Below are 19809 nucleotides of genomic sequence, written 5' to 3' on the forward strand. Positions count from 1 at the left end.
CCTAAAACGAAAAATCCCTTTCTATATTTTGGACTAGGCTACTTTATGTAGGGGTAATAAAATGCATTTGTATTATTTACTATTAAACGTGGAATTAAATAATTCATACAAATGTTACTTAATTGATTTAGTGATATATCCTTTTGTGTATTTGCTTATAAAAAGTGTTGTTTAGCATCCTTAGTCATTTTAAATTTACAATAAAATTAACAAAATCCCTACAAAGAATGGTGAGGCCAAAGGGGGAGGTCTCCATCATTAGGGAATTTCTCAATTCTCCCTACTCCATCGTGAGCCGTTTGAGAGTTTAGTTTTGCCTAATCTAGCTAAAAGTACCAGATCCAGGGCCCTTCAAAATGATCGAATATTTGTTAGCTGGATTTGCTCTGTTAATTGTTATTCTATTAAATTTTCTAGAATCACATCTTGGTATTATATTTCAACTTTTTCACAAGGTACGTCTAGGCCTAACATAACTAGGAGGCTAGGGCTAAACAACTAAAACGAAAGGCCTAAATCGAGGGTAGCACCTGACTCTAGCTAGGCAGGCTCATACATTACTATGGCCTATATATAGAGGTTCATTTTAAAATATAGCTCTGCCACGCTAAAAAGAAAAGAAAGGCATTGGCTGTGCCTACTAGTAAAGTAGGTTGTTTTTGTTTTGGCAATTATAAACTATTGTATTATTGTTTATTAATTAAAGCATAGACCTATCAATTTAATTTATATATAGATAACCTATATGCTACATGATGATTAAAAGGTCTGCATGATGAATAAACAATAGTCAATTGTTAGGATTGCGTAACACCACGTGTCCAAAAGGAAATGAAGTATTGTATTCATAAATACATATATGCAATCATACTGTATAATCCTGTGTTTAATATAATAATTCATCATAGTGTATTTCCTTTTGAACTTTACTATTAGTCAATTGTTTATTGTTTAACAACAATGCCTCCTTTGTCTTCTTTTTGTAGAAAATCAATGATGCATGACCATGAAATTTAAGAAGAATTTATTTTTTTTAATAATTTTTTTTTCCATTTTTACAGGCAGATGCAGACTCTCCTCGTAATGGTGGAGAACTTGTCGCGGCTGTCCTAAAAGAACATGGAGTCAAGTATTTATTTACACTTTGCGGTGGACACATATCCCCAGTTCTTGTGGCGTCGGAAAAGTGTGGCATTCGTGTAGTAGATGTTCGGCATGAGGTGCACATAAAATTCTTTTCATGATTGTTCTGCATCTTACAAATTAACCATTAGTGTAATAACAAAATTATAAGTACATAATTTACGTTTGAAATACATTTTCTACATTCCTCATTGTGTATAAGTAATTTGCATATATGAATCCAAAGGCAAATTACTGAAAATAATGACAATGTTGTGGGTATTAGTGGCTGGATCTCAATGGAGATACAAAATAAAATAAGCAAAAATGATAAAGACAGCCAGAAAAATTAGCAGAGATTTCGGTTGCATATATGATGTGCAAAGTAATTTGCATATGGTGTACCTAAGTAATTTGCATATGATGTACATTTGTAATTTGCATAGAGGTGCCATAATTTTCCCAATTTCTTGACCCTCACTTCTTCAGTAAATGACACCAAAAATAATGACATTTTTTAACAGGTGACATCAGTATTTGCCGCTGATGCAGTCGCAAGACTCTCCGGTACTGTCGGTGTTGCCATCGTTACAGCTGGACCCGGTCTAACAAATACAATCACTGCCGTTAAAAACGCTCAAATGGCTGAATCACCTGTACTTCTAATGGGAGGTGCTGCCGCAAACTTACTTAAGGTAAATTACTTACAGTTATTTATGTTGATATACTGTATAAGGAGAATATTTACAATATTAATAAAATGATTTTCGTTTTTTTTTTCAGGGTCGCGGGGCTCTTCAAGACATTGATCAAATGTCGTTATTCAAACCATTATGCAAATACTGCGGCACGATCAAGCGTGTCCGTGACATTGTACCGACGGTACGCAAAGCTCTGGCCATTGCTCAATCTGGTACACCAGGTAACAACCATGTTATTTAAAGCTCAGTTGTCTACCCTATCAAACCAATTTGACAAAAAAAGTGTGCCAATTATTAGTGATATGCCAAATTTGGTATTGATATGACATCATCATGTCCATATATGGCCACATCACATTTTGTTGTCTGATAGTGTAGACAGAGCGCAAGGCTATAGGTTTTTCAGTACACCATCACTCACTTTGCACCATTACTTTTGATGGATTTTAAAACCCTTTTTGTCATTTTTTCAGGTCCAGTGTTTGTTGAATTGCCGATCGATACACTTTATTCATACCAATCTGTCCAGAAAGAAGTTGGAGGAGGAGGCGGTCCCAAAAAAGGTCTTGTCAATAATATTCTGTCATGGTAAGCCAATGAATTGTGGGTAAGAAGTAGCACAAGCCAAAATTGACTTTGGAAAAGCACAAATATTTATCAAGGGTTTTAAATTTGTTTTACAGGTATTTGAACAATTATGTATCAAATATGTTTGCTGGAGCATTTGATAGCCAAGATGTTACACCATTGCCTGTGGATCTACCTCTTGCAACGGAATCACAAGGTACGCTGTTATTGACCTACTGTGACCTTCCAAAAGTGTCCCTTACCTGTGATGTCCCAAAGGTTCCCCTCTTCATAGATCTATCTGGCAATACTAAAGAAAGTTATGGGATAGACAGATGATATTCAAAGGATTTAACTTAAATTGATGTTTTTTTTTTCAATTTTTAGTGCAATCAGCAATTGAGATTGTAAGTAGAGCTAAGAAGCCAGTTTTAGTACTCGGAAGCCAGGCAACACTGCCCCCAGTTCCAGCAGATCAGATTCGATCTTCCCTCGAGGTAGAGTAAATGATTTTTTTAATTCAGCAACCAGGGAGGAAATATCTATATATTTCCTCCATGGTACAACTACTAATTTGTGAATAAACTTATGTAAAGCTTTAATTAAAATGTATCAACTTATTCGTTCAAACTGTAACTGTTATAAAATATTACATATTTTAGACAATGGGGATACCATGTTTCCTGGGAGGAATGTCTCGTGGCATGCTGGGAAGGAACAGCGATATTCACATAAGACAAAAGAGACGAGATGCACTCAGAGAAGCAGACGTTGTAGTGTTAGCCGGTACTCTATTTCTTTGTTATTTAAATCAATAAAAATCATCTTTTCTCTAGTGAGAAATGATTCATATATAGTGTAGAATTTAGTCTACTTGAATTTACAACTATGCTATACAGTAATTACAATTTTTTTGCATTTTAGGAGCTGTACCAGATTTTCGTTTAAATTATGGTCGTCATTTAAGTAGAAAATCGAAAATTATCGCAGTAAATAGAAATAAGGAGCAACTGTATAAGGTATGCATTCAATCAATAATACAAACCAAACCTCATGGTCAAAGGGCTAGAGTATTGGGTCAACTTCCTAAAGCTTTGTCTATATTATCAAACTTTGTGACAACAAAATGTGATGTGCCCATATATGGACATGATGATGTCATATCTCTACCATATTTGGGCACATGACACTTTTTTGTCAAACTATTTGATAGTGGAGACAGTGCTTATTTATTTAGGTGATATTTTTCGTTGCAGAACACTGATGCATTTTGGAAGCCTAGCCTAGCTGTTCAGGCAGACGTTGGCAGTTTCTTGTTGTCTCTACAAAAAGGTCTAAAAGACTTCAAATGTGATGAAGAATGGGTGAAATCATTGAAGGCAAAAGATCAGGAAAAGGAGGACTCAAACAGGCAAGGAATATTAATTTACAGTCTACAGTCACTGGGCATGAATTTGGTCCGACCACTGGACAGGAATCCAATCTCAGTAGCTTTACAGTCTACAGTCACTGGGCATGAATTTGGTCCGACCACTGGACAGGAATCCAATCTCAGTAGCTTTACAGTCTACAGTCACTGGGCATGAATTTGGTCCGACCACTGGACAGGAATCCAATCTCAGTAGCTTTACAGTCTACAGTCACTGGGCATGAATTTGGTCCGACCACTGGACAGGAATCCAATCTCAGTAGCTTTACAGTCTACAGTCACTGGGCATGAATTTGGTCCGACCACTGGACAGGAATCCAGTCTCAGTAGCTTTACAGTCTACAGTCACTGGGCATGAATTTGGTCCGACCACTGGACAGGAATCCAATCTCAGTAGCTTTACAATGTTCAGTTACGAAAATATGGAACAAAAAACGCAATATGATAGTTTTCTACTTGCATTTTTTTCTTATGAACGCTCTATTTTTTCTATCGTTTTAGGAAGAAAGCCGCAGAACCTGTGAACAAGTATCTTAATCCTCTTCAAGTACTTTACCATGTAGAGTCTACGTTGGACGACAACAGCATCTTAGTGGCTGATGGTGGCGACTTCGTCGGTAGTGCGGCCTATATTGTCAGGTACAGTATCTATCTATACTTCTTGGCTTCTCTAAAATGAATCACATACAGTATTATATTGTTATTTGTTTTGTCATGATTTTGTTTTTTATTTTTTAGGCCCAGGGGTCCAATGCGCTGGCTTGATCCAGGTGCCTTCGGTACACTAGGAGTTGGAGGTGGATTCGCTTTAGGTGCCAAGCTGGTGAGGCCAGATGCCGAGGTCTGGATCATGTACGGGGATGGATCACTTGGGTACAGTGTAGCTGAATTTGACACTTTTACTCGTCATAAATGCCCCGTGATAGCTGTGGTTGGTAACGATGCTTGTTGGACGCAAATTGTTCGGGAACAGGAGCCGATGCTGGGGTCAAGAGTTGGATGCGACCTCGCTGTAAGCTGTTTAGATTAAATACATATTAAATATATACTGCATTGTTTTTAAACTTTAAAAAGAATTACTAATTCTAATTTCCATTTCCTAGTTCTGTGATTACGATACGGTTGCGAGAGGCTACGGTGGTTATGGACTGAAGCTGTGTGGTGAGGAAGGTGAAGATGTACTGAAGACACTCCAGTCCGCTCAGAAGCTCTGCAAGGAGGGACAACCTGTCCTAGTTAACTGTCTGATTGGTAGAACTAACTTCAGGGATGGATCTATCTCTGTTTAAAGTAGAGACATACATTATCTCGGCCAGATAATTTTACTATTGTTGGCTAGCCATAAATTAAGACCAAAAATTACCGTTACAAGCTGTGACTTGTATTCTAAAGCAAATTTTAAATCCTAAATAATCAGATATAATTTTTAGTCGAACTACTGGAAGTAAAAAATCATCAATATAATTGAACTCACAATAAAAACTGCATAAAAGTATTAATGAAATGTAAAATTAGAGACATTTATTTGTTACAAAAATGGTTATTATGTTCGTTTGTGTCAATTATTTTCCAAATTTAGAATCATTGTGTAAATTCTCTATAAATAGTACTGAAAAAGAAAATATTAAGTTAAATGACCAAGAATATTAAAAATTATATGAAATTGAATTTGTTGTTATTCTTGTTTGTAAACTAAAGATTACAACAAGCATAGTAAAAGCAAGGACGTGAGCAAATTGATTTGAGCGTATCATCACGAAAAGAAGAACTCTTATCAAACAATTTATAATTATATAAATAAATACTAACTAACAGGAAATATCATATTGAGTATTCTGAGACTATCCCAGAATTGACACACAAATATAAAAACAAATCTGAAAGAGTATAAAAATATATATAAACTAAATCATATTGTTAAATATTACTGCTCTTGGTTTTGTATTTATGAATCCACTCCTGAAAATCATAATCCATCGTATCGATTAGAGAAATGACGCCATTGCTTGCCACATGTCTTTTGCCTGTTGTTTTCCTTTGGCGTCGCCATCATAATCAAGCGTATCTCCATGCCACGCACCGACGCCGCGTAGGTTACCGATCTTTGCATAATCATATCGGTACTTTAGACTTTCTGGGTCGTCGTACCACATTTGATGCATTGCTCCCGTTTCAGCGCTCTATACAAATAAATTATTTCAAATCATTTGCAAAAAAATGTAGATGTACAATAGCAGTGGGTGTGAATTCAGTTTTAATTCACACAACATACACAATATATATAAATAATAATAAAACATGAGTGTGTGTGGAGATTACAATAAGCCATAGCATGGCTTTAAGTCTGAACCTCCAGATAAAACAGTAATTTATCAAGTGAATAACATTGTTCTACCTGATGCATAAGAAAAATCAAAAGGATGAAGTATGGTACTAGATACCAAAAGTATAGACTATTAAACAAGTGTATACCTTATATTGGAAGTAGGGTGCTGCATATGTACTGTTCCACTGCCGTCCTGTTGTTGAACTTGTACTTAAAATCTTCTGTATATAGCGATACTCCACTTGTTTGCCAGCTGCATCGCTACAAGGTACTCCACGAAATGGTATCTTCTTGATGCTGCATACATCCTCCTAAACAACAATCAATGATAACAATACTATTGTACTGATAACAGATTTTGTACACAAATTGGACAGCTAAAGCTTTGTCTACACTATCAAACTTGTTTGACAAAAAAAGTGTGTCTAAATATGGTAGTGATATGACATCATCATGTCCATATAAATGGACACATCCCATTTTTTGTCACATAAAGTTTTATAAGGTTAAGCGTCAAACTTACCTCAGTTAAAGTTACACAAGGGTAATCATACCCATACCAAGGCACACCAAGCACAAGTTTATAAGGTGAAATTCCCAGTTTTATAAACTTTTCAACACCTACAACAAAAATACAGAATCTGTTGTGAATAAAAGAAAGTGTATATCACAAGGAACTTATTCCTCTTTTAGTTTGATTCAGAATTGTAATTTAATTTTTAGCACTGTTAAAAATAGTTAAATAGTTATATAACTACTTTTTTTTTGCTTTTTTACTATTACAGTAGAGATAAAATGAAGTAAATTATGAAATAATTTAAATAAAGATCACAAACCACTAGCTGTCTTATTGTATGGTGAGTTTGCCATGGCAATACAGTCACCGTATATCTGACTCTGCTCGTCGTATGACATCACAAACACAAAGTCACATGCATCTGCAATATCTTTGTAGTTATAGCAACGCTTGTCAATGCAATCAGGTGACCAAGCAACATCAGTGGTAACCTGAATAATGTATAATTGAATGATAATTAATTTTTTTACTTTCATTTGCGCCATCTGCATATCATGGATTAGATTTCAAAAGATACTATCAATAGTGAAGCTCTGTCTACACTATCAAACTTTGTGTGACAAAAAAATGTGATGAAAATGTTATATATGTGAACTTTATTCAATCAATCGTACATTTGTTATAATGGTAACCACAATAAGATATAATATTACAGTAGATTTTTACAAAAAAACAAGACCAATATAAATATTAATTATAAAATATATACAATGATTATTTACAGTAATGATAATAATAAAAATTAATTGTTTATATTGAATATTATTGGAAACAGAAGTTGAATAATAAAATACTGGAAAGTTTAATTAGAGGTTTACAATCAATGGAAAAGATGAAAACATATAATATTGTGATATACCAATAATGGACATGATGTTGTCATATTACTACCATATCTGGTCACATCACACAATTTTTGTCAAACTAGTTTGATAGTGTAGACAGAGCTTTAGCAAGTTAAAAAAGTACCTGTGATCCAGGTATCATTTCATGAAAAACTAGGGTAGTCTCTGCAACGAGTTTTGTAAGTAACGGTGCATCTGATTTGTCCAAAGGATCTTCAATATCGATGTTGATACCATCCATAAACTGATCCTGAGCCAGCTTAACTTGCTGCGTTATCCACAAATTGGTATACGTTGAATTATTCAGTTGGTCTGCTGATACAACACCTTTAAAAAGTAAACAACTGATAGGTTATCATAACTTAGTCTACTATAAAAATAAAGAGAATTGAATTGAATTCTTTTTCTTTTCACAACCAACATGCACACACAATCCTGATTCAATTTCTCAAGTTCTTACTACACTTTTATATTATTTTATCATTAATTTATTATTTAGTATAAACATATTTTTGTTTTTATACCAATAGACCCTATGCACCATTTCATGAAAAAGTGTACAGTTTTGAAACCATTTATTTTACCATATTTATAAATTAAAATTAGAACCTTATAGCTGAAAAGGGATACCTTTCAATACAACCCTTGCTCCGTGTGAGTGTGCATAGCACATCAGATCAGGGTCATATTTCCCAAACATTGCAACTGTTGTAACTATTGACCAATCATAGCTCTTCCAGTCTGATCCGCCAAGTTGGAATATGAAAATCTGAAAAATAACAAACCTCAATATAGCCTACCACTAGAGTGCACTGGACAATATTAAAATGTGGGTGACCAATAAATGAAATATCATATGCACTGTAGATGTTGATGCTGATGCATGGCTGTCACAGGCCAGGACCATCATGCTGCATGTGGATTATGATGATACCTACAAGGTAGGTGCTTGTTTCGCAAATTGTTGCCTGGCTGATGATACGCCGAGGACGAGGTTGCCTCCTGGAACTTACCTCTTTTCTTGGAGAACTAGATATTGGTTTGCAAAGGGAACTATCAGAGCAAGGACAAGAGGTCGAACATATGACCAATGATATCATTAATTTAATAATGCTCAAAACGAGCAAAAAACTCCGGTTTTTCATCTTTAAATACGATGGACTCGACTAGAATCAGTGTGTTAGTTTCCTCCTAGATCACGTGACATAACAGTTCTATCACATGACAGGGCTTAAAAACCACTGAAGTGTGACGTCGATGGCTTTGAAACTCAGGGGAATAACCCTAAAAGTGGAAAAACGCTGCACAATTACTTTAATCCTATAATTGGTAAAATTAATTTTTTCCATTTTGATGAATGATTGAATTAATATAATTAGGCCTATAATGCCTAAAAAAGCGTAAACTTTAAAATACTATTTAAATAAGGCCTACGTAGTCATTTATTCATTTAAATGGTGCTACATAGGCCTTATAATATATACAGTGTGACCTTATTACGGAACTCTTTTATATTATGATTTGCTCATGCGGCAAAACAATAAAGACGAAAAGAAAATTGTTTTGTGTTCATGCCCATGATCAACGAGGAAATAAAATCGTATAATTGGTATTATAGCAGGGTTTAGGCTTACTACTCTACCCTATTTTATTAATAGAATAAGCACTTCTTCGAGAATATGGATTCCTTTTGGCTCCCTGTGAGCATCATCCTTTCTATTTTATCATCCCCCGTCTTTAGCTTGACGACTTGCCCATGCTCAGATAGTTCTCTCTGTAATCCAGTCAGCAGTCCTCCAAGAAAAGAGGTAAGAAATAATATATTATTGTAGGCAATTTATGAAATATAGATAGTGGTGCAATAATAATGCAATTATAGGCCTATTCGCAAACATGCAAATTTATTGTCGGCCTATTTTATTTACCGCCGAAGCCGAGACTAAATTCAACTCTACAGTTTAATGCAGGTGATGATGACGGAAATTGTTATGATTTTTTGGGGGTTTCTTCTTGTATAAGCCTGCTTTTAAAATTAAAAAATATGATTTTAGATTATGAAATAGGCTAACACTCTGGCAATTATAGGTTTTAGTATTCCAGCACCGAGGAACGTTATGGAAGAGCTATGATTGGTCAATAGTTACAACAGTTGCGATGTTTGGGAAATATGACCCTGATCTGATGTGCTATGCACATTCCAAAGGAGCAAGAGTTGTTTTAAAAGGTAGGCCTCATGGTTTTATTATTACTCCATGTTATATCCCAGTTGGTTGTAGTTAGCCACACAGTAATAATTGATATATGAATAAAACCCCCTCAAAGAAATAACGATAACGAAACCAGAAACAAAAGACGCCTTAAGTTAATGAAAGTAGGCCTATAAGTATAATGATGCATTATAAAATAATAAAAACAATCGTGACGTGTTGGGATTCAATGTTTCCACATAAACTAAAGCTCAGTTCAGTTTGAGAAAAAAAAGTACCCAAATATGGTATAGTGATATACCCAAATATGGTAGTGATATGACATCATCATGTCCATATATAGGCACATCAGATTTTTTGTCACATGAAGTCATGATGTGTAGACAGAGCTTAAGTCTTAATTATATGCCTATTTTAAATCCTGACACGATGGCGATTAGCGTATACAGCACATACCAATAACTCTGAACATAATCCATTTTGTTTTTCATACTTTTTTTGGTACTGAAATTTGACAGGCGATCTACCAGTTGCACAATTAAAGAATTCAACGTATACCAAGTTGTGGATAAAGCAGCAAGTTAAACTGGCTCAGGATCAGTTTATGGATGGTATCAACATCGACATTGAAGAGGCTTTACCGAAATCAGAAGCTCCCTTGCTAACAAAACTAATTGCAGATACTTCTAAGGCTTTTCACGAAGCTATACCAGGGTCTCAGGTACCATTTTAAAAGCTTTTCTGTTATTAATTGTATAATTTTCAGCAGGCATCATTATTAATATTATTAAAATCGTTAAAGAGGCGTTTCGTCGGGCCTCGTCGTACGATGCTGTCTGAGTTGGCCCAGTACGCTCTAATTCGAGGATTAATATAATTTTATACAGGTTAGTACTGACGTTATGTACTCCCCAAACTGCATAAATGAATGCTGTTTTGACTACAAAGGCATCGCAGACGCATGTGACTTTCTGATGCTGATGTCATATGACGAGCAAAGTCAGATATACGGTGACTGTATTGCCATGGCAAACTCGCCATACAACAAGACAGCTAAAGGTTTGTAGAAACAACATTTTGTAAATTACGAATTTTAAAGCATACATTGTTTCCAACGAATGGGTTTCACAAACGCATTTCGATCTCGAATTAATAAAAAGGAGAATATTAAACAGGTAAAAATGATTCTACGTGTATGTAGAAAAGGTTAGTTTCCAATAACCGCCAGAGCAGCAGGAGTTTGAAACAAACGTGTAATCGATTTTGTCCGTTAAAAAATGTTTAAATGTGCGCATTTATATCCACAAACATTTTAGTTTGGTATAAGTACAAACCGATTATCGCCACATACTAATCATTTTGTAATTAAAAATACATTTTAGTGGAAATTGTGTTCGAAAAGTGATTTAACTTTTGTATGTTTGCAGGTGTGACAGAATACCTAAAATTAGGGATTTCACCCGATAAACTAGTACTTGGCGTACCATGGTACGGATATGATTACACATGTCTCCATCTAACACAGGTAACTAGCAGTTGTGACCATTTTTAACAAGTACTGTAAAGTGTTTATCTGAACGAGACCTGTAGAGAAATTTCAATCTTTTGGTTTAATTCTAAAATCAAATTCAGATTCATTTTGGTCACTAAAAAGACTTTTCAGGCTAGAGGGGAAAAGCATTTAAAGACAGTACGCTGTCATAAAGCTTGGTTCTCTCGCTAGACACAGCGCAATGACGTAAGCCGCAATTCAAGCGAATGGCCAATTAAAAGCAATGGTTTAGTTCAACTGTTGCTTGTGGTTGGTCAACTCGCTTGCGTTGCGGCTTACGTCCTTGCGTTGCATCTAGTGGGAACCGAGCTTTAATAATTATACATTCAAATATTTTAACGTTATTCTGCCATGTTTTAAAATAATTAACATGACTTTTTGTTAGGATCGCGTGTGCAGTATAGCGAAGGTTCCGTTCCGTGGCGCACCGTGCAGTGACGCGGGTGGCAAGCAAGTAGCGTACTTCGTCATTCAAGAGATCTTAGCTGCCAATTCTACAACGGGCAGATTATGGAACAGCACTTATGAAGCGCCTTACTTCCAGTATAAGGTACGATAGATTAGACAGCTCATCTTTTGAATAAACTATTTTATCTGTCTGAAACTTCGCAATCAAATCTATAAAACGAATCTCGGGTGAAAGGTTATAGCAATTACAATTGAACGATAGGTTTAAACCAATAACACTATACATATATGTAGATTTGAGAATGTAAAGCTCTGTCTACACTATCAACATGTGATTTGCCCATGTGACACGATGATGTAATACCACTATCATATTTGGGCATATCACTACCATATTTGGGCACATCACACTATAAAATCGTAAAAACATATTTCATCTTACAGAACACAGAAACTGGAAGAACACATCAGATGTGGTATGACGATCCTGAGTCTCTTAGTTACCGTTACAAATACGCCAAGAGCGCAGACTTACGAGGAATTGGAGTATGGCATGGAGATTGTCTGGACTACGATGGGAAAGGGAAACAACAAGCCAGGGAAATGTGGGAAGCGATTACGTCATTTCTATAAGTTTAAAGTTTTATATACTAGAATTTAACTGTAGTAAAAAAAGATATATAGTACATACATGTTATAAACACATTGTTTAACCCATGTTGTTTTTTATACTTTTTTTTATATCTTTGTCACAGAATGAATAAAAATTATTATATGTTACTTTATACACACCTAAGTATATACTTTGCCATTTTATTGGTTGATTTCGTATCGTGGCATTTGTAATATCTTTCCATTCAAACCATTACCATGCATTATTTGTATACTTAATGTTAAAAACTTCCAAACAAATGCCACCAACTTTATCTTTATAAAGCAAGTTGGAATATGCATATTATACACAATTTAGGTTTATCTGTATTTATACACATTAACATAGGAATAAAGGTTTATACTATTGATACATATGCTTTCTTAATTTTATATACAGTACTCTGTAGAGTCATTATAATTCTATCTTTATATAATATTTATGCAGTGGGTAATGACTTGTGTACGCTTTGTTCAGTGTTATATACATGTATTTGCATATTCTTTGATAAAGTAATATGTAAATTAATCTATTTATTTTTCACAAAGCTAGGGTGTCTCCAAAGAAATTTACAAACGGTACCATATGCAATCATTTGTTTTCATAAAGCTAGGGTGTCTCGAAGCAATTTACGAACAGTGGTGCCCATTGATGCGTTGCCAGGAGTAGATGACTGGTAAGAAATCTATAAAAAAAAAACATTTGAAAATATTCTTTTTAGTTGTTTTTATTAAAATTTCTATGCAAATAAAATGTTTAGGTTTTATACAACATGCAACAAACAAATTTCTTAAGTATCGTGTACATCTATCAACTAGCAGGGCTTTAAGCTGGCACAACAACTCAAGTGCCTCTTCTCTACTAAGTTAAATTCTAAAGAGTTTTTTCAACAAGATATTTCGTTCTAAGATGACATACTTCATAATGTACAGGTTCGCATTAGTGTAGTAATATGTGAGTGAATGATTACAGCAGGGAGTTGTTATACAGGAAATGCTATAAACAGATTTCTACAGTACTACAGTAATTAATTAAAATGAACAAGTAGGTTGGGTTCAGCATATCATATTTTTAAACTTAGAATCATTAATTTCAATTTAATAACAGGTCAACACACTGTATTATTATGACAAATTTGAAATCGGAGACAGAAATATTTTGATTAGGTAAAATTCATAGATATAAAATGACAATATATATAAATCCAAAGGCAAATTACTGAAAAAATGACAATGCTGTGGGTATCAGTGGCTGGATCTCAATGGAGATACAAAAAAAAAGCTAAAAGCTAAATCAAAACGATACGGTAAAACAGCCAGAAAAGTTAGCAGAGCTTTCGGGCAACACTAGCCCTTCATCAGTGCAATGACAATATATATATATATATATATATATTGTAGGTTGTCTTTTGTGGAAGTTGCTTATATTGTTAATCTCCTGGTGAAATTGTTTTCATTTTTGTTTTATGTTTTTTGTATGTTTTGTATATAGATGTACTATGCGAAATAAAGAAAATGAATGAATATATATATATATACATATGAAAAGCTGATATGCAAAAGGGCTTGTGTTTAACATATATAACCAAACTGTAATATTAATAACATATACTATTAAAATTCAAAATCGAATAATGTGTATAGGGGTTGATAATATTATGGATATTTCAGATTTCAGGATAGGGAAATTTTATTGATTTGCCAACTTTCTTTGCATTTCGTGTCATATATTTTATACCTTGAATAAATATGGTTGAACATCATTACAAGAGATATCATAGACAGACTCTACTTCTGATTGGTTAGGTGCCTTTGGCAAGTAATCAGCTTTATCTATTGCCTCTGCTATACATAGCACTTTGTCGCTTAAAATTTCACCAAGCTTTTCACGATTCGTTTGCCTCTCTAAACAGAATTAGAAAAGCAAATTAAACCTCTGTAAATGTGACACCATTTTGAAATATATATATATGTACAAAAAGCAAATTTTATATTTTTTTGAATATTACAGGCTAGATCCCTTTCACATTGCCTAGAAAACCCCCAGAGTTTATATGTTAAAATTGTTTGTATGGTGTGCGCCTCTATAAAGCTCTGTCTGTGCCTAAATATGGACATGGTGATGTCATATCACTACCATATTTGGACATATCACTACCATATTTGGGCATATCACTACCATATTTGGGCATTACACCAACATATTTACCATGCTCATTTGACAGTGATATGACATTCACTTTAATGATCCACAGTTCCCATGGAACATTCTCGGGTGGAAATGGCCATCTACTTTTTCGCTTTTGATAAAATTCTAAGCAAATCTAAAAAAATAAATTATTCAAAAGTTAATAACAAATATGTACATTTTTTTTTTATTAACTACGCTATTAAAATATAGCTATCAAGGCTGTAGTGAGAGGTTAAACATAGACGAAGGAAAATATGCTCGAAACAAATTACTGTATTAATATAAAATACAACAAGCTGTGCTGGGGATTGGGGGTGGTGAAAACTGAAAATTTCAGGCTATGGCCCTGGATATAGTTCAATTTTTGTTATATTGCAATTGTTGATTGGGAAACGGCAAGATATCTGGTCCCAGAATACCACATGTTGTTTATAAGGATCTTTAAAAACCGATACCTGACCACATTGGAGTCCTTCAGTAGATCTCATCAGGTCTTTAAAACCTGCAACTTCTTTCTTGAGAGTTTCATCTAACTCATCAGAATCGCAACGTACCTGTAGAAAAGTGGATTTTGTTTTTAGAATCTAACGGCAGGTACACATCATTGAAGTCCAGTATTACCACTGAATAATAATATAGAATACAATATAGAAAATTGGCAGAATGAATAGATGTGTACTATGTAATAGAGTACATAGCCTAAGAGAGAGTCACAGTGTATAATAAGATTATGTAGTGGTTGAGATGCTTGCTTATCAATCCCACTGTGATTTGTTCAAATCCTGACTCAGTCACAGTCGTGTGTGGAAAACCAAATTAAAATCTTACGTAAGTAAAGTCAACAAAGTCGCAGTCAACATCAACAAAACCGACAGTTCCTACAGAATACGTCCCCTCTTGTTTATACTTGAACTATAAGAAAAAAAAAGAAGCTAAAAATAGCATTATGGACAATTTTAAATATGATTACTATAAAATGCAACATACAGTAAGTCTAATCAAGATTATTTGAAAGCTCTGTCTACACTATCAAACTAGTTTGACAAAAAAGTGTGATGTGCCAAAATATGGTAGTGATATGACATCATCATGTCCATGGGATATCACATTTTTTTGTCACTTAAAGTTTGATACGGTAGTGTAGACAGAGCTTAAAGGGGGGTTCCGGGCTTAAAGGGGGGTTCCGGGTTTAAAATGAATAGTAAAAAATGTAAAATATATTTGTTTGTCTCTTGAACGGTAAAAGTTTCAATTTATATAAGCGCCCTGTGAAGCAGAACGAAGGCTGTGAAATGAGGCCAGATTACAAGTGCAGCTACGGCAAAATCACACTGTGGTTACAGAATAGGAAATTCGTGAAATGGTCAATCTTCCGACGACTCGTTATCATTAACCATATCAATTACTTTTGTAAAATTATACTTATCTGATGTAATTTTAGTCGGTCTTCCCATTTATAAAGTCAATTTTCTATGAAAATCCATCAAAACAGTGAAAAATTAGATAAGTTTGCACTTTACGTTTGCCGATTTTCGCACTGACTTAGGGAAAGCCTTCAAAATCAATGAAGCGTAACGTATACATTCCTGCTGAGCGAGGAGAGCGAGACGACGATACACGTGCTCTCTCTGCCCATGCCTGGCATCGTCACGTGATAAGCAGATACAGTATACAATACCAAACTGGTCGGGTCGAGTATACCCCGTCTATAATCACAACATGAACGATGTACAGTATTTGATTGAAGGTCGACTCAACCTACCGGAATGGTATAGATAATATAGCTCGAATGAGAGAGTTGGAATATTTGTAAACATAAGTACAGTATTGCTAATTTTAACAAGTGTAGCCTATAGTAAAAGGCCTGGTAGAATCAATTCGCATAGGGTCTACTACACTAGCTAGCTCAATTTTTAACTGGGCCGGATCGGCTAGGCTAGGTCTCCTTCCTACTACCGGTCTACTTGCTTGATGCAGTATCCGCTTTTTTGGAGAGTAAACTAGGCCTACTTATTAGACGATCGGGACACCATACGTGCGGACGGCGATCGGACCTTGTTTTGCCTCAATATTTACAGCCGATTTTTGTAGAACGTTTTAGGTTTAGATTGTTTAGGAGTTTGGTTGATAGGATGGGTTTGGAATCCACTGAGTTTTGTTATTTATGGGCCAATCGTTTAGTAATAGGCTAGCTAGGCCCATGAATGATGGCCCCAATGTTTTAACGTAGCCATCGTGGCATGGAATCCCTAGTCAGAAATGGCTCTCAGCCCGGCATGAATAAAATGATTTAGGCTAGGCCTAGCCTAGTACGTGAAGCCGATATACGATCTGTACTATTAATTCGAGGTATAAAAATAGTATAATTTATGACTCCGTAATCTGTACTAAATTTTGTATTTCATTAAATGTCAAATAAATACATGCTACTACTGTTATTATTACACTTTAGGCCTAGCTTAGCAAATCTACAAAAAATGTATTTCACAATGATCGTCGTTTGACAGAGGAGAGAGAACACAACGTACAAGCTTGACGTCGCGAGTTTGGAATCCACTGATGACGTGATTTTGTGAATATCTCATGAATATTAATGAGCTTCCCTAAGCTGCTGAAAAACAGACTTTCCATGAATTTACCCTAAAATGTGAGCCTGAAAATGTATATGAAATTTAATTTTTTTAATTTCTCGTTATTACTTCTTCATTCTTAATATTTTTTATTTAATAAATAAACGATATTTAAAAGCAATTTTAAACCCAGAATCCCCCTTTAAGACAATGTGAACCATACGATACCTTGCCTGTGGTTCGATGAAACAAGAGTGTATGGAATAATGCAAGCACAGCTTCTTCTATTTGTATCCCTTCTAAAGACTAAATCATAAAAAAATGAATCGTATCATAATTCTTATACAATTAATACATCGTAAAACTCTGTCTATACTATCAAACGAGTTTGACAAAAAAAAGTGTGATGTGTCAAAATATGGGAGTAATATAACACCACCGTGTCCATATGGGCACATCACATTTTGTTTTATAGTGTAGACAGAGGTTTGAAATTTTGTTCTGAAAATATATAGGCCTATATATCTAAAAAATCCTATTTCGATTAAATAGAATACACATTAATAACAATACATAAAACTTACAAGTTCCAATATTTGGGACCTTGCATTCATTGTAATTGTTTCTTTTTGTAGATCCAGTCACATAATTGAATGGTGTACTGTGCTATATAATTTATAATTAAAAAGGTATAATAATACTAATTAATAAAATAGCTAGGCCTACAAAAATTGATAGAAAAAATTAATTTGTTTAGTAATACTATAATAGTATAATAAATATATACTCTACAGAATTTTTCAGAAAACAATCTATCAATATATAATAGGTCTCATTATTAATTCATTCACAGTTTTTATAAAATAAATAACAGCATTTGGAATAGTAGTACTAAGTATAGTATGCTAAATAAATCTAGGCGAGAAAGAAAACATTAGTTCATGCTAGGCCTAGGATTCGTCAGTCGGGTGTATCTGCACGACCAGACCTGCCTAGCCTGGACTGGACATGTCTAGTTCACCTGGCCTAGAAATAATAATGTAAATATAACTACACTAAAAAGCATATATACCTAAATAATATAACTATGTATAGCTTTAATGCCATTAAAATCACATTGGATATAAAACATATCAGTTACCTGTCAAATTCCTATCTAAATTTCATCGAAAACCTACAAAAAGTTAGTCAACGAAAACAACAACAACAAACGTACCAAGTTTATGTTATGCGTTGATCGGTAGTATGCCGTCAACCTATAATCACAGCGCGTTCATCTACTACAGAAGACGCAATGGATAACGCTTTAAAACGAATCATCATTCATTTTGTTACGCTTAATGAATAAATGTTCGTTTAAAAATTAATTGGTATATGTAGTGTATCAATCCAAGTATCTTTAATGTCATATAAATAGAGGAATTAATATATCCGTAATAATATAGCCGTAACGTAAATTTGTCCAACGCTAGCAAAACACCTGGATCGTAGACTTTTTTAAATGTTATATGTGATTTTATATTGATTTGTATTTTGTATGCATATTTTTTACTATCTCTGCAGTGTATATAATAGGAATTTCTGATGTATGTTTTTATATATTGGACCAAATAAAGAATAGATAATAATAATATGAAAGTGGAAGATCGTTGTGAAAATGAGATTATTAATATCGTGTATTTGAAGCACCATTTTTGAAAATATTGTAGATCGTTTTTATACGTACACACGTACACGAACCGTTTGGTTGAGGAAAACCATGAAATTTCGAGCGTTTTATGACGACACACCAAGCGCGAAAAATTTGCTCTCTGCTATGACTTGATGTTTTTCCTGGTTCACGGACGGTATCATCTTTTCAAATTTAACTTATCCTAATCAAAGCATATTTATAATAAAATACCTTCTGATCACTGTCCATATATAGGTTGATTGACGTGTGCAATTGTTTGATATAAGTTCGAATTTTTACTAACAGACGTTTCCAAAGTATGCCCATACATCTCATAATTGGTACGCACTCAGCCGTTTTACTGTAAATATCATAATTACTACAAGTGTATAAGATTTGATAAGCCCATAGGAATGCTTAATACAAAAAGATTTATAACGTCAAATTATGACAGGTATATTTTTACGAACACTACAGACAAGAAACCATCGATACATGTCCTATAGTATGTACATTTAGAGTGTGATTTCATTGGTGTTATAACTCTTTCTCATCTACGCAAATCATTAGTAGGCCTAAATCAACAAAAAGTTAACGCGCGCGTACAAAAACTGTACCATATTATTATCAACATTTCAACGCGCGCGTACATAAATCCCACTACTATCAGTATTTAAACGCCGCAGACGATTGGAAACAATTTACATCACAGTTTGGTTATAATTTTTATTTTAAGGCGTTGTTTAAACCACCAAACTAAACACGTTAGTTATCTTCTTCAGGCAGGAGACAGGTCACATTGTGGCACACACTCTGTCATAAGTTACCAAAACATGTCCCGCTGGTAGGCCAATGAAAATATTATTCTTACAGAAGTGTCATTTTTATTTAAAATAAATTAGTACCGGTATCATACGTGACTGGAAACAAAAAATAAACAAAATGTTGTTAACTTTAAAAAAAATCTAGTCTATCATCGTTCCCTTAACAC

General features: G+C 34.3%; 4 protein-coding genes across 6 annotated transcripts; 2 read left to right on the forward strand and 2 right to left on the reverse strand.

Moving 5' to 3' along the window:
- Nucleotides 1-254: 254 nt before the first annotated feature.
- LOC140055653 (2-hydroxyacyl-CoA lyase 2-like) lies at nt 255-5443 on the forward strand. Its single transcript, XM_072101009.1, has 13 exons — nt 255-455; nt 1062-1220; nt 1647-1817; nt 1906-2044; nt 2297-2411; nt 2507-2607; nt 2778-2887; nt 3053-3176; nt 3315-3409; nt 3647-3801; nt 4321-4458; nt 4558-4831; nt 4923-5443. Exons 1-13 carry the CDS (start codon nt 357-359, stop codon nt 5106-5108), a joined length of 1866 nt encoding a protein of 621 aa, XP_071957110.1. The 5' UTR covers nt 255-356; the 3' UTR covers nt 5109-5443.
- Nucleotides 5366-8774, reverse strand: LOC140055654 (di-N-acetylchitobiase-like). Its single transcript, XM_072101011.1, has 7 exons — nt 8581-8774; nt 8198-8336; nt 7692-7894; nt 6982-7153; nt 6669-6766; nt 6292-6456; nt 5366-5999 (listed from the first exon to the last, which is right to left on the reverse strand). Exons 1-7 carry the CDS (start codon nt 8710-8712, stop codon nt 5805-5807), a joined length of 1104 nt encoding a protein of 367 aa, XP_071957112.1. The 5' UTR covers nt 8713-8774; the 3' UTR covers nt 5366-5804.
- A 427-nt stretch (nt 8775-9201) lies between these two features.
- On the forward strand, nt 9202-12451 carry LOC140054463 (di-N-acetylchitobiase-like). Its single transcript, XM_072099460.1, has 7 exons — nt 9202-9375; nt 9653-9791; nt 10293-10495; nt 10662-10833; nt 11202-11299; nt 11712-11876; nt 12179-12451. Exons 1-7 carry the CDS (start codon nt 9247-9249, stop codon nt 12365-12367), a joined length of 1095 nt encoding a protein of 364 aa, XP_071955561.1. The 5' UTR covers nt 9202-9246; the 3' UTR covers nt 12368-12451.
- Nucleotides 12452-12531: 80 nt separating this feature from the next.
- LOC140054464 (autophagy-related protein 101-like) lies at nt 12532-18364 on the reverse strand. Of its 3 annotated transcripts, none has more exons than XM_072099461.1 (8): nt 18288-18364; nt 17731-17812; nt 17375-17452; nt 15405-15488; nt 15032-15130; nt 14595-14709; nt 14124-14290; nt 12532-13071 (listed from the first exon to the last, which is right to left on the reverse strand). In XM_072099461.1, exons 2-8 carry the CDS (start codon nt 17758-17760, stop codon nt 12988-12990), a joined length of 657 nt encoding a protein of 218 aa, XP_071955562.1. In that variant the 5' UTR covers nt 17761-17812; nt 18288-18364; the 3' UTR covers nt 12532-12987. The 3 variants fall into 3 exon arrangements, with proteins under 3 accessions (XP_071955562.1, XP_071955563.1, XP_071955565.1); XM_072099462.1 differs by having other exon boundaries at nt 18325-18354; XM_072099464.1 differs by lacking the exon at nt 18288-18364 and adding an exon at nt 18219-18254.
- Nucleotides 18365-19809: the final 1445 nt, after the last annotated feature.

The sequence above is a fragment of the Antedon mediterranea genome, chromosome 7, assembly GCF_964355755.1.
Source record: "Antedon mediterranea chromosome 7, ecAntMedi1.1, whole genome shotgun sequence".
Taxonomy (NCBI): Eukaryota; Metazoa; Echinodermata; class Crinoidea; order Comatulida; family Antedonidae; genus Antedon; species Antedon mediterranea.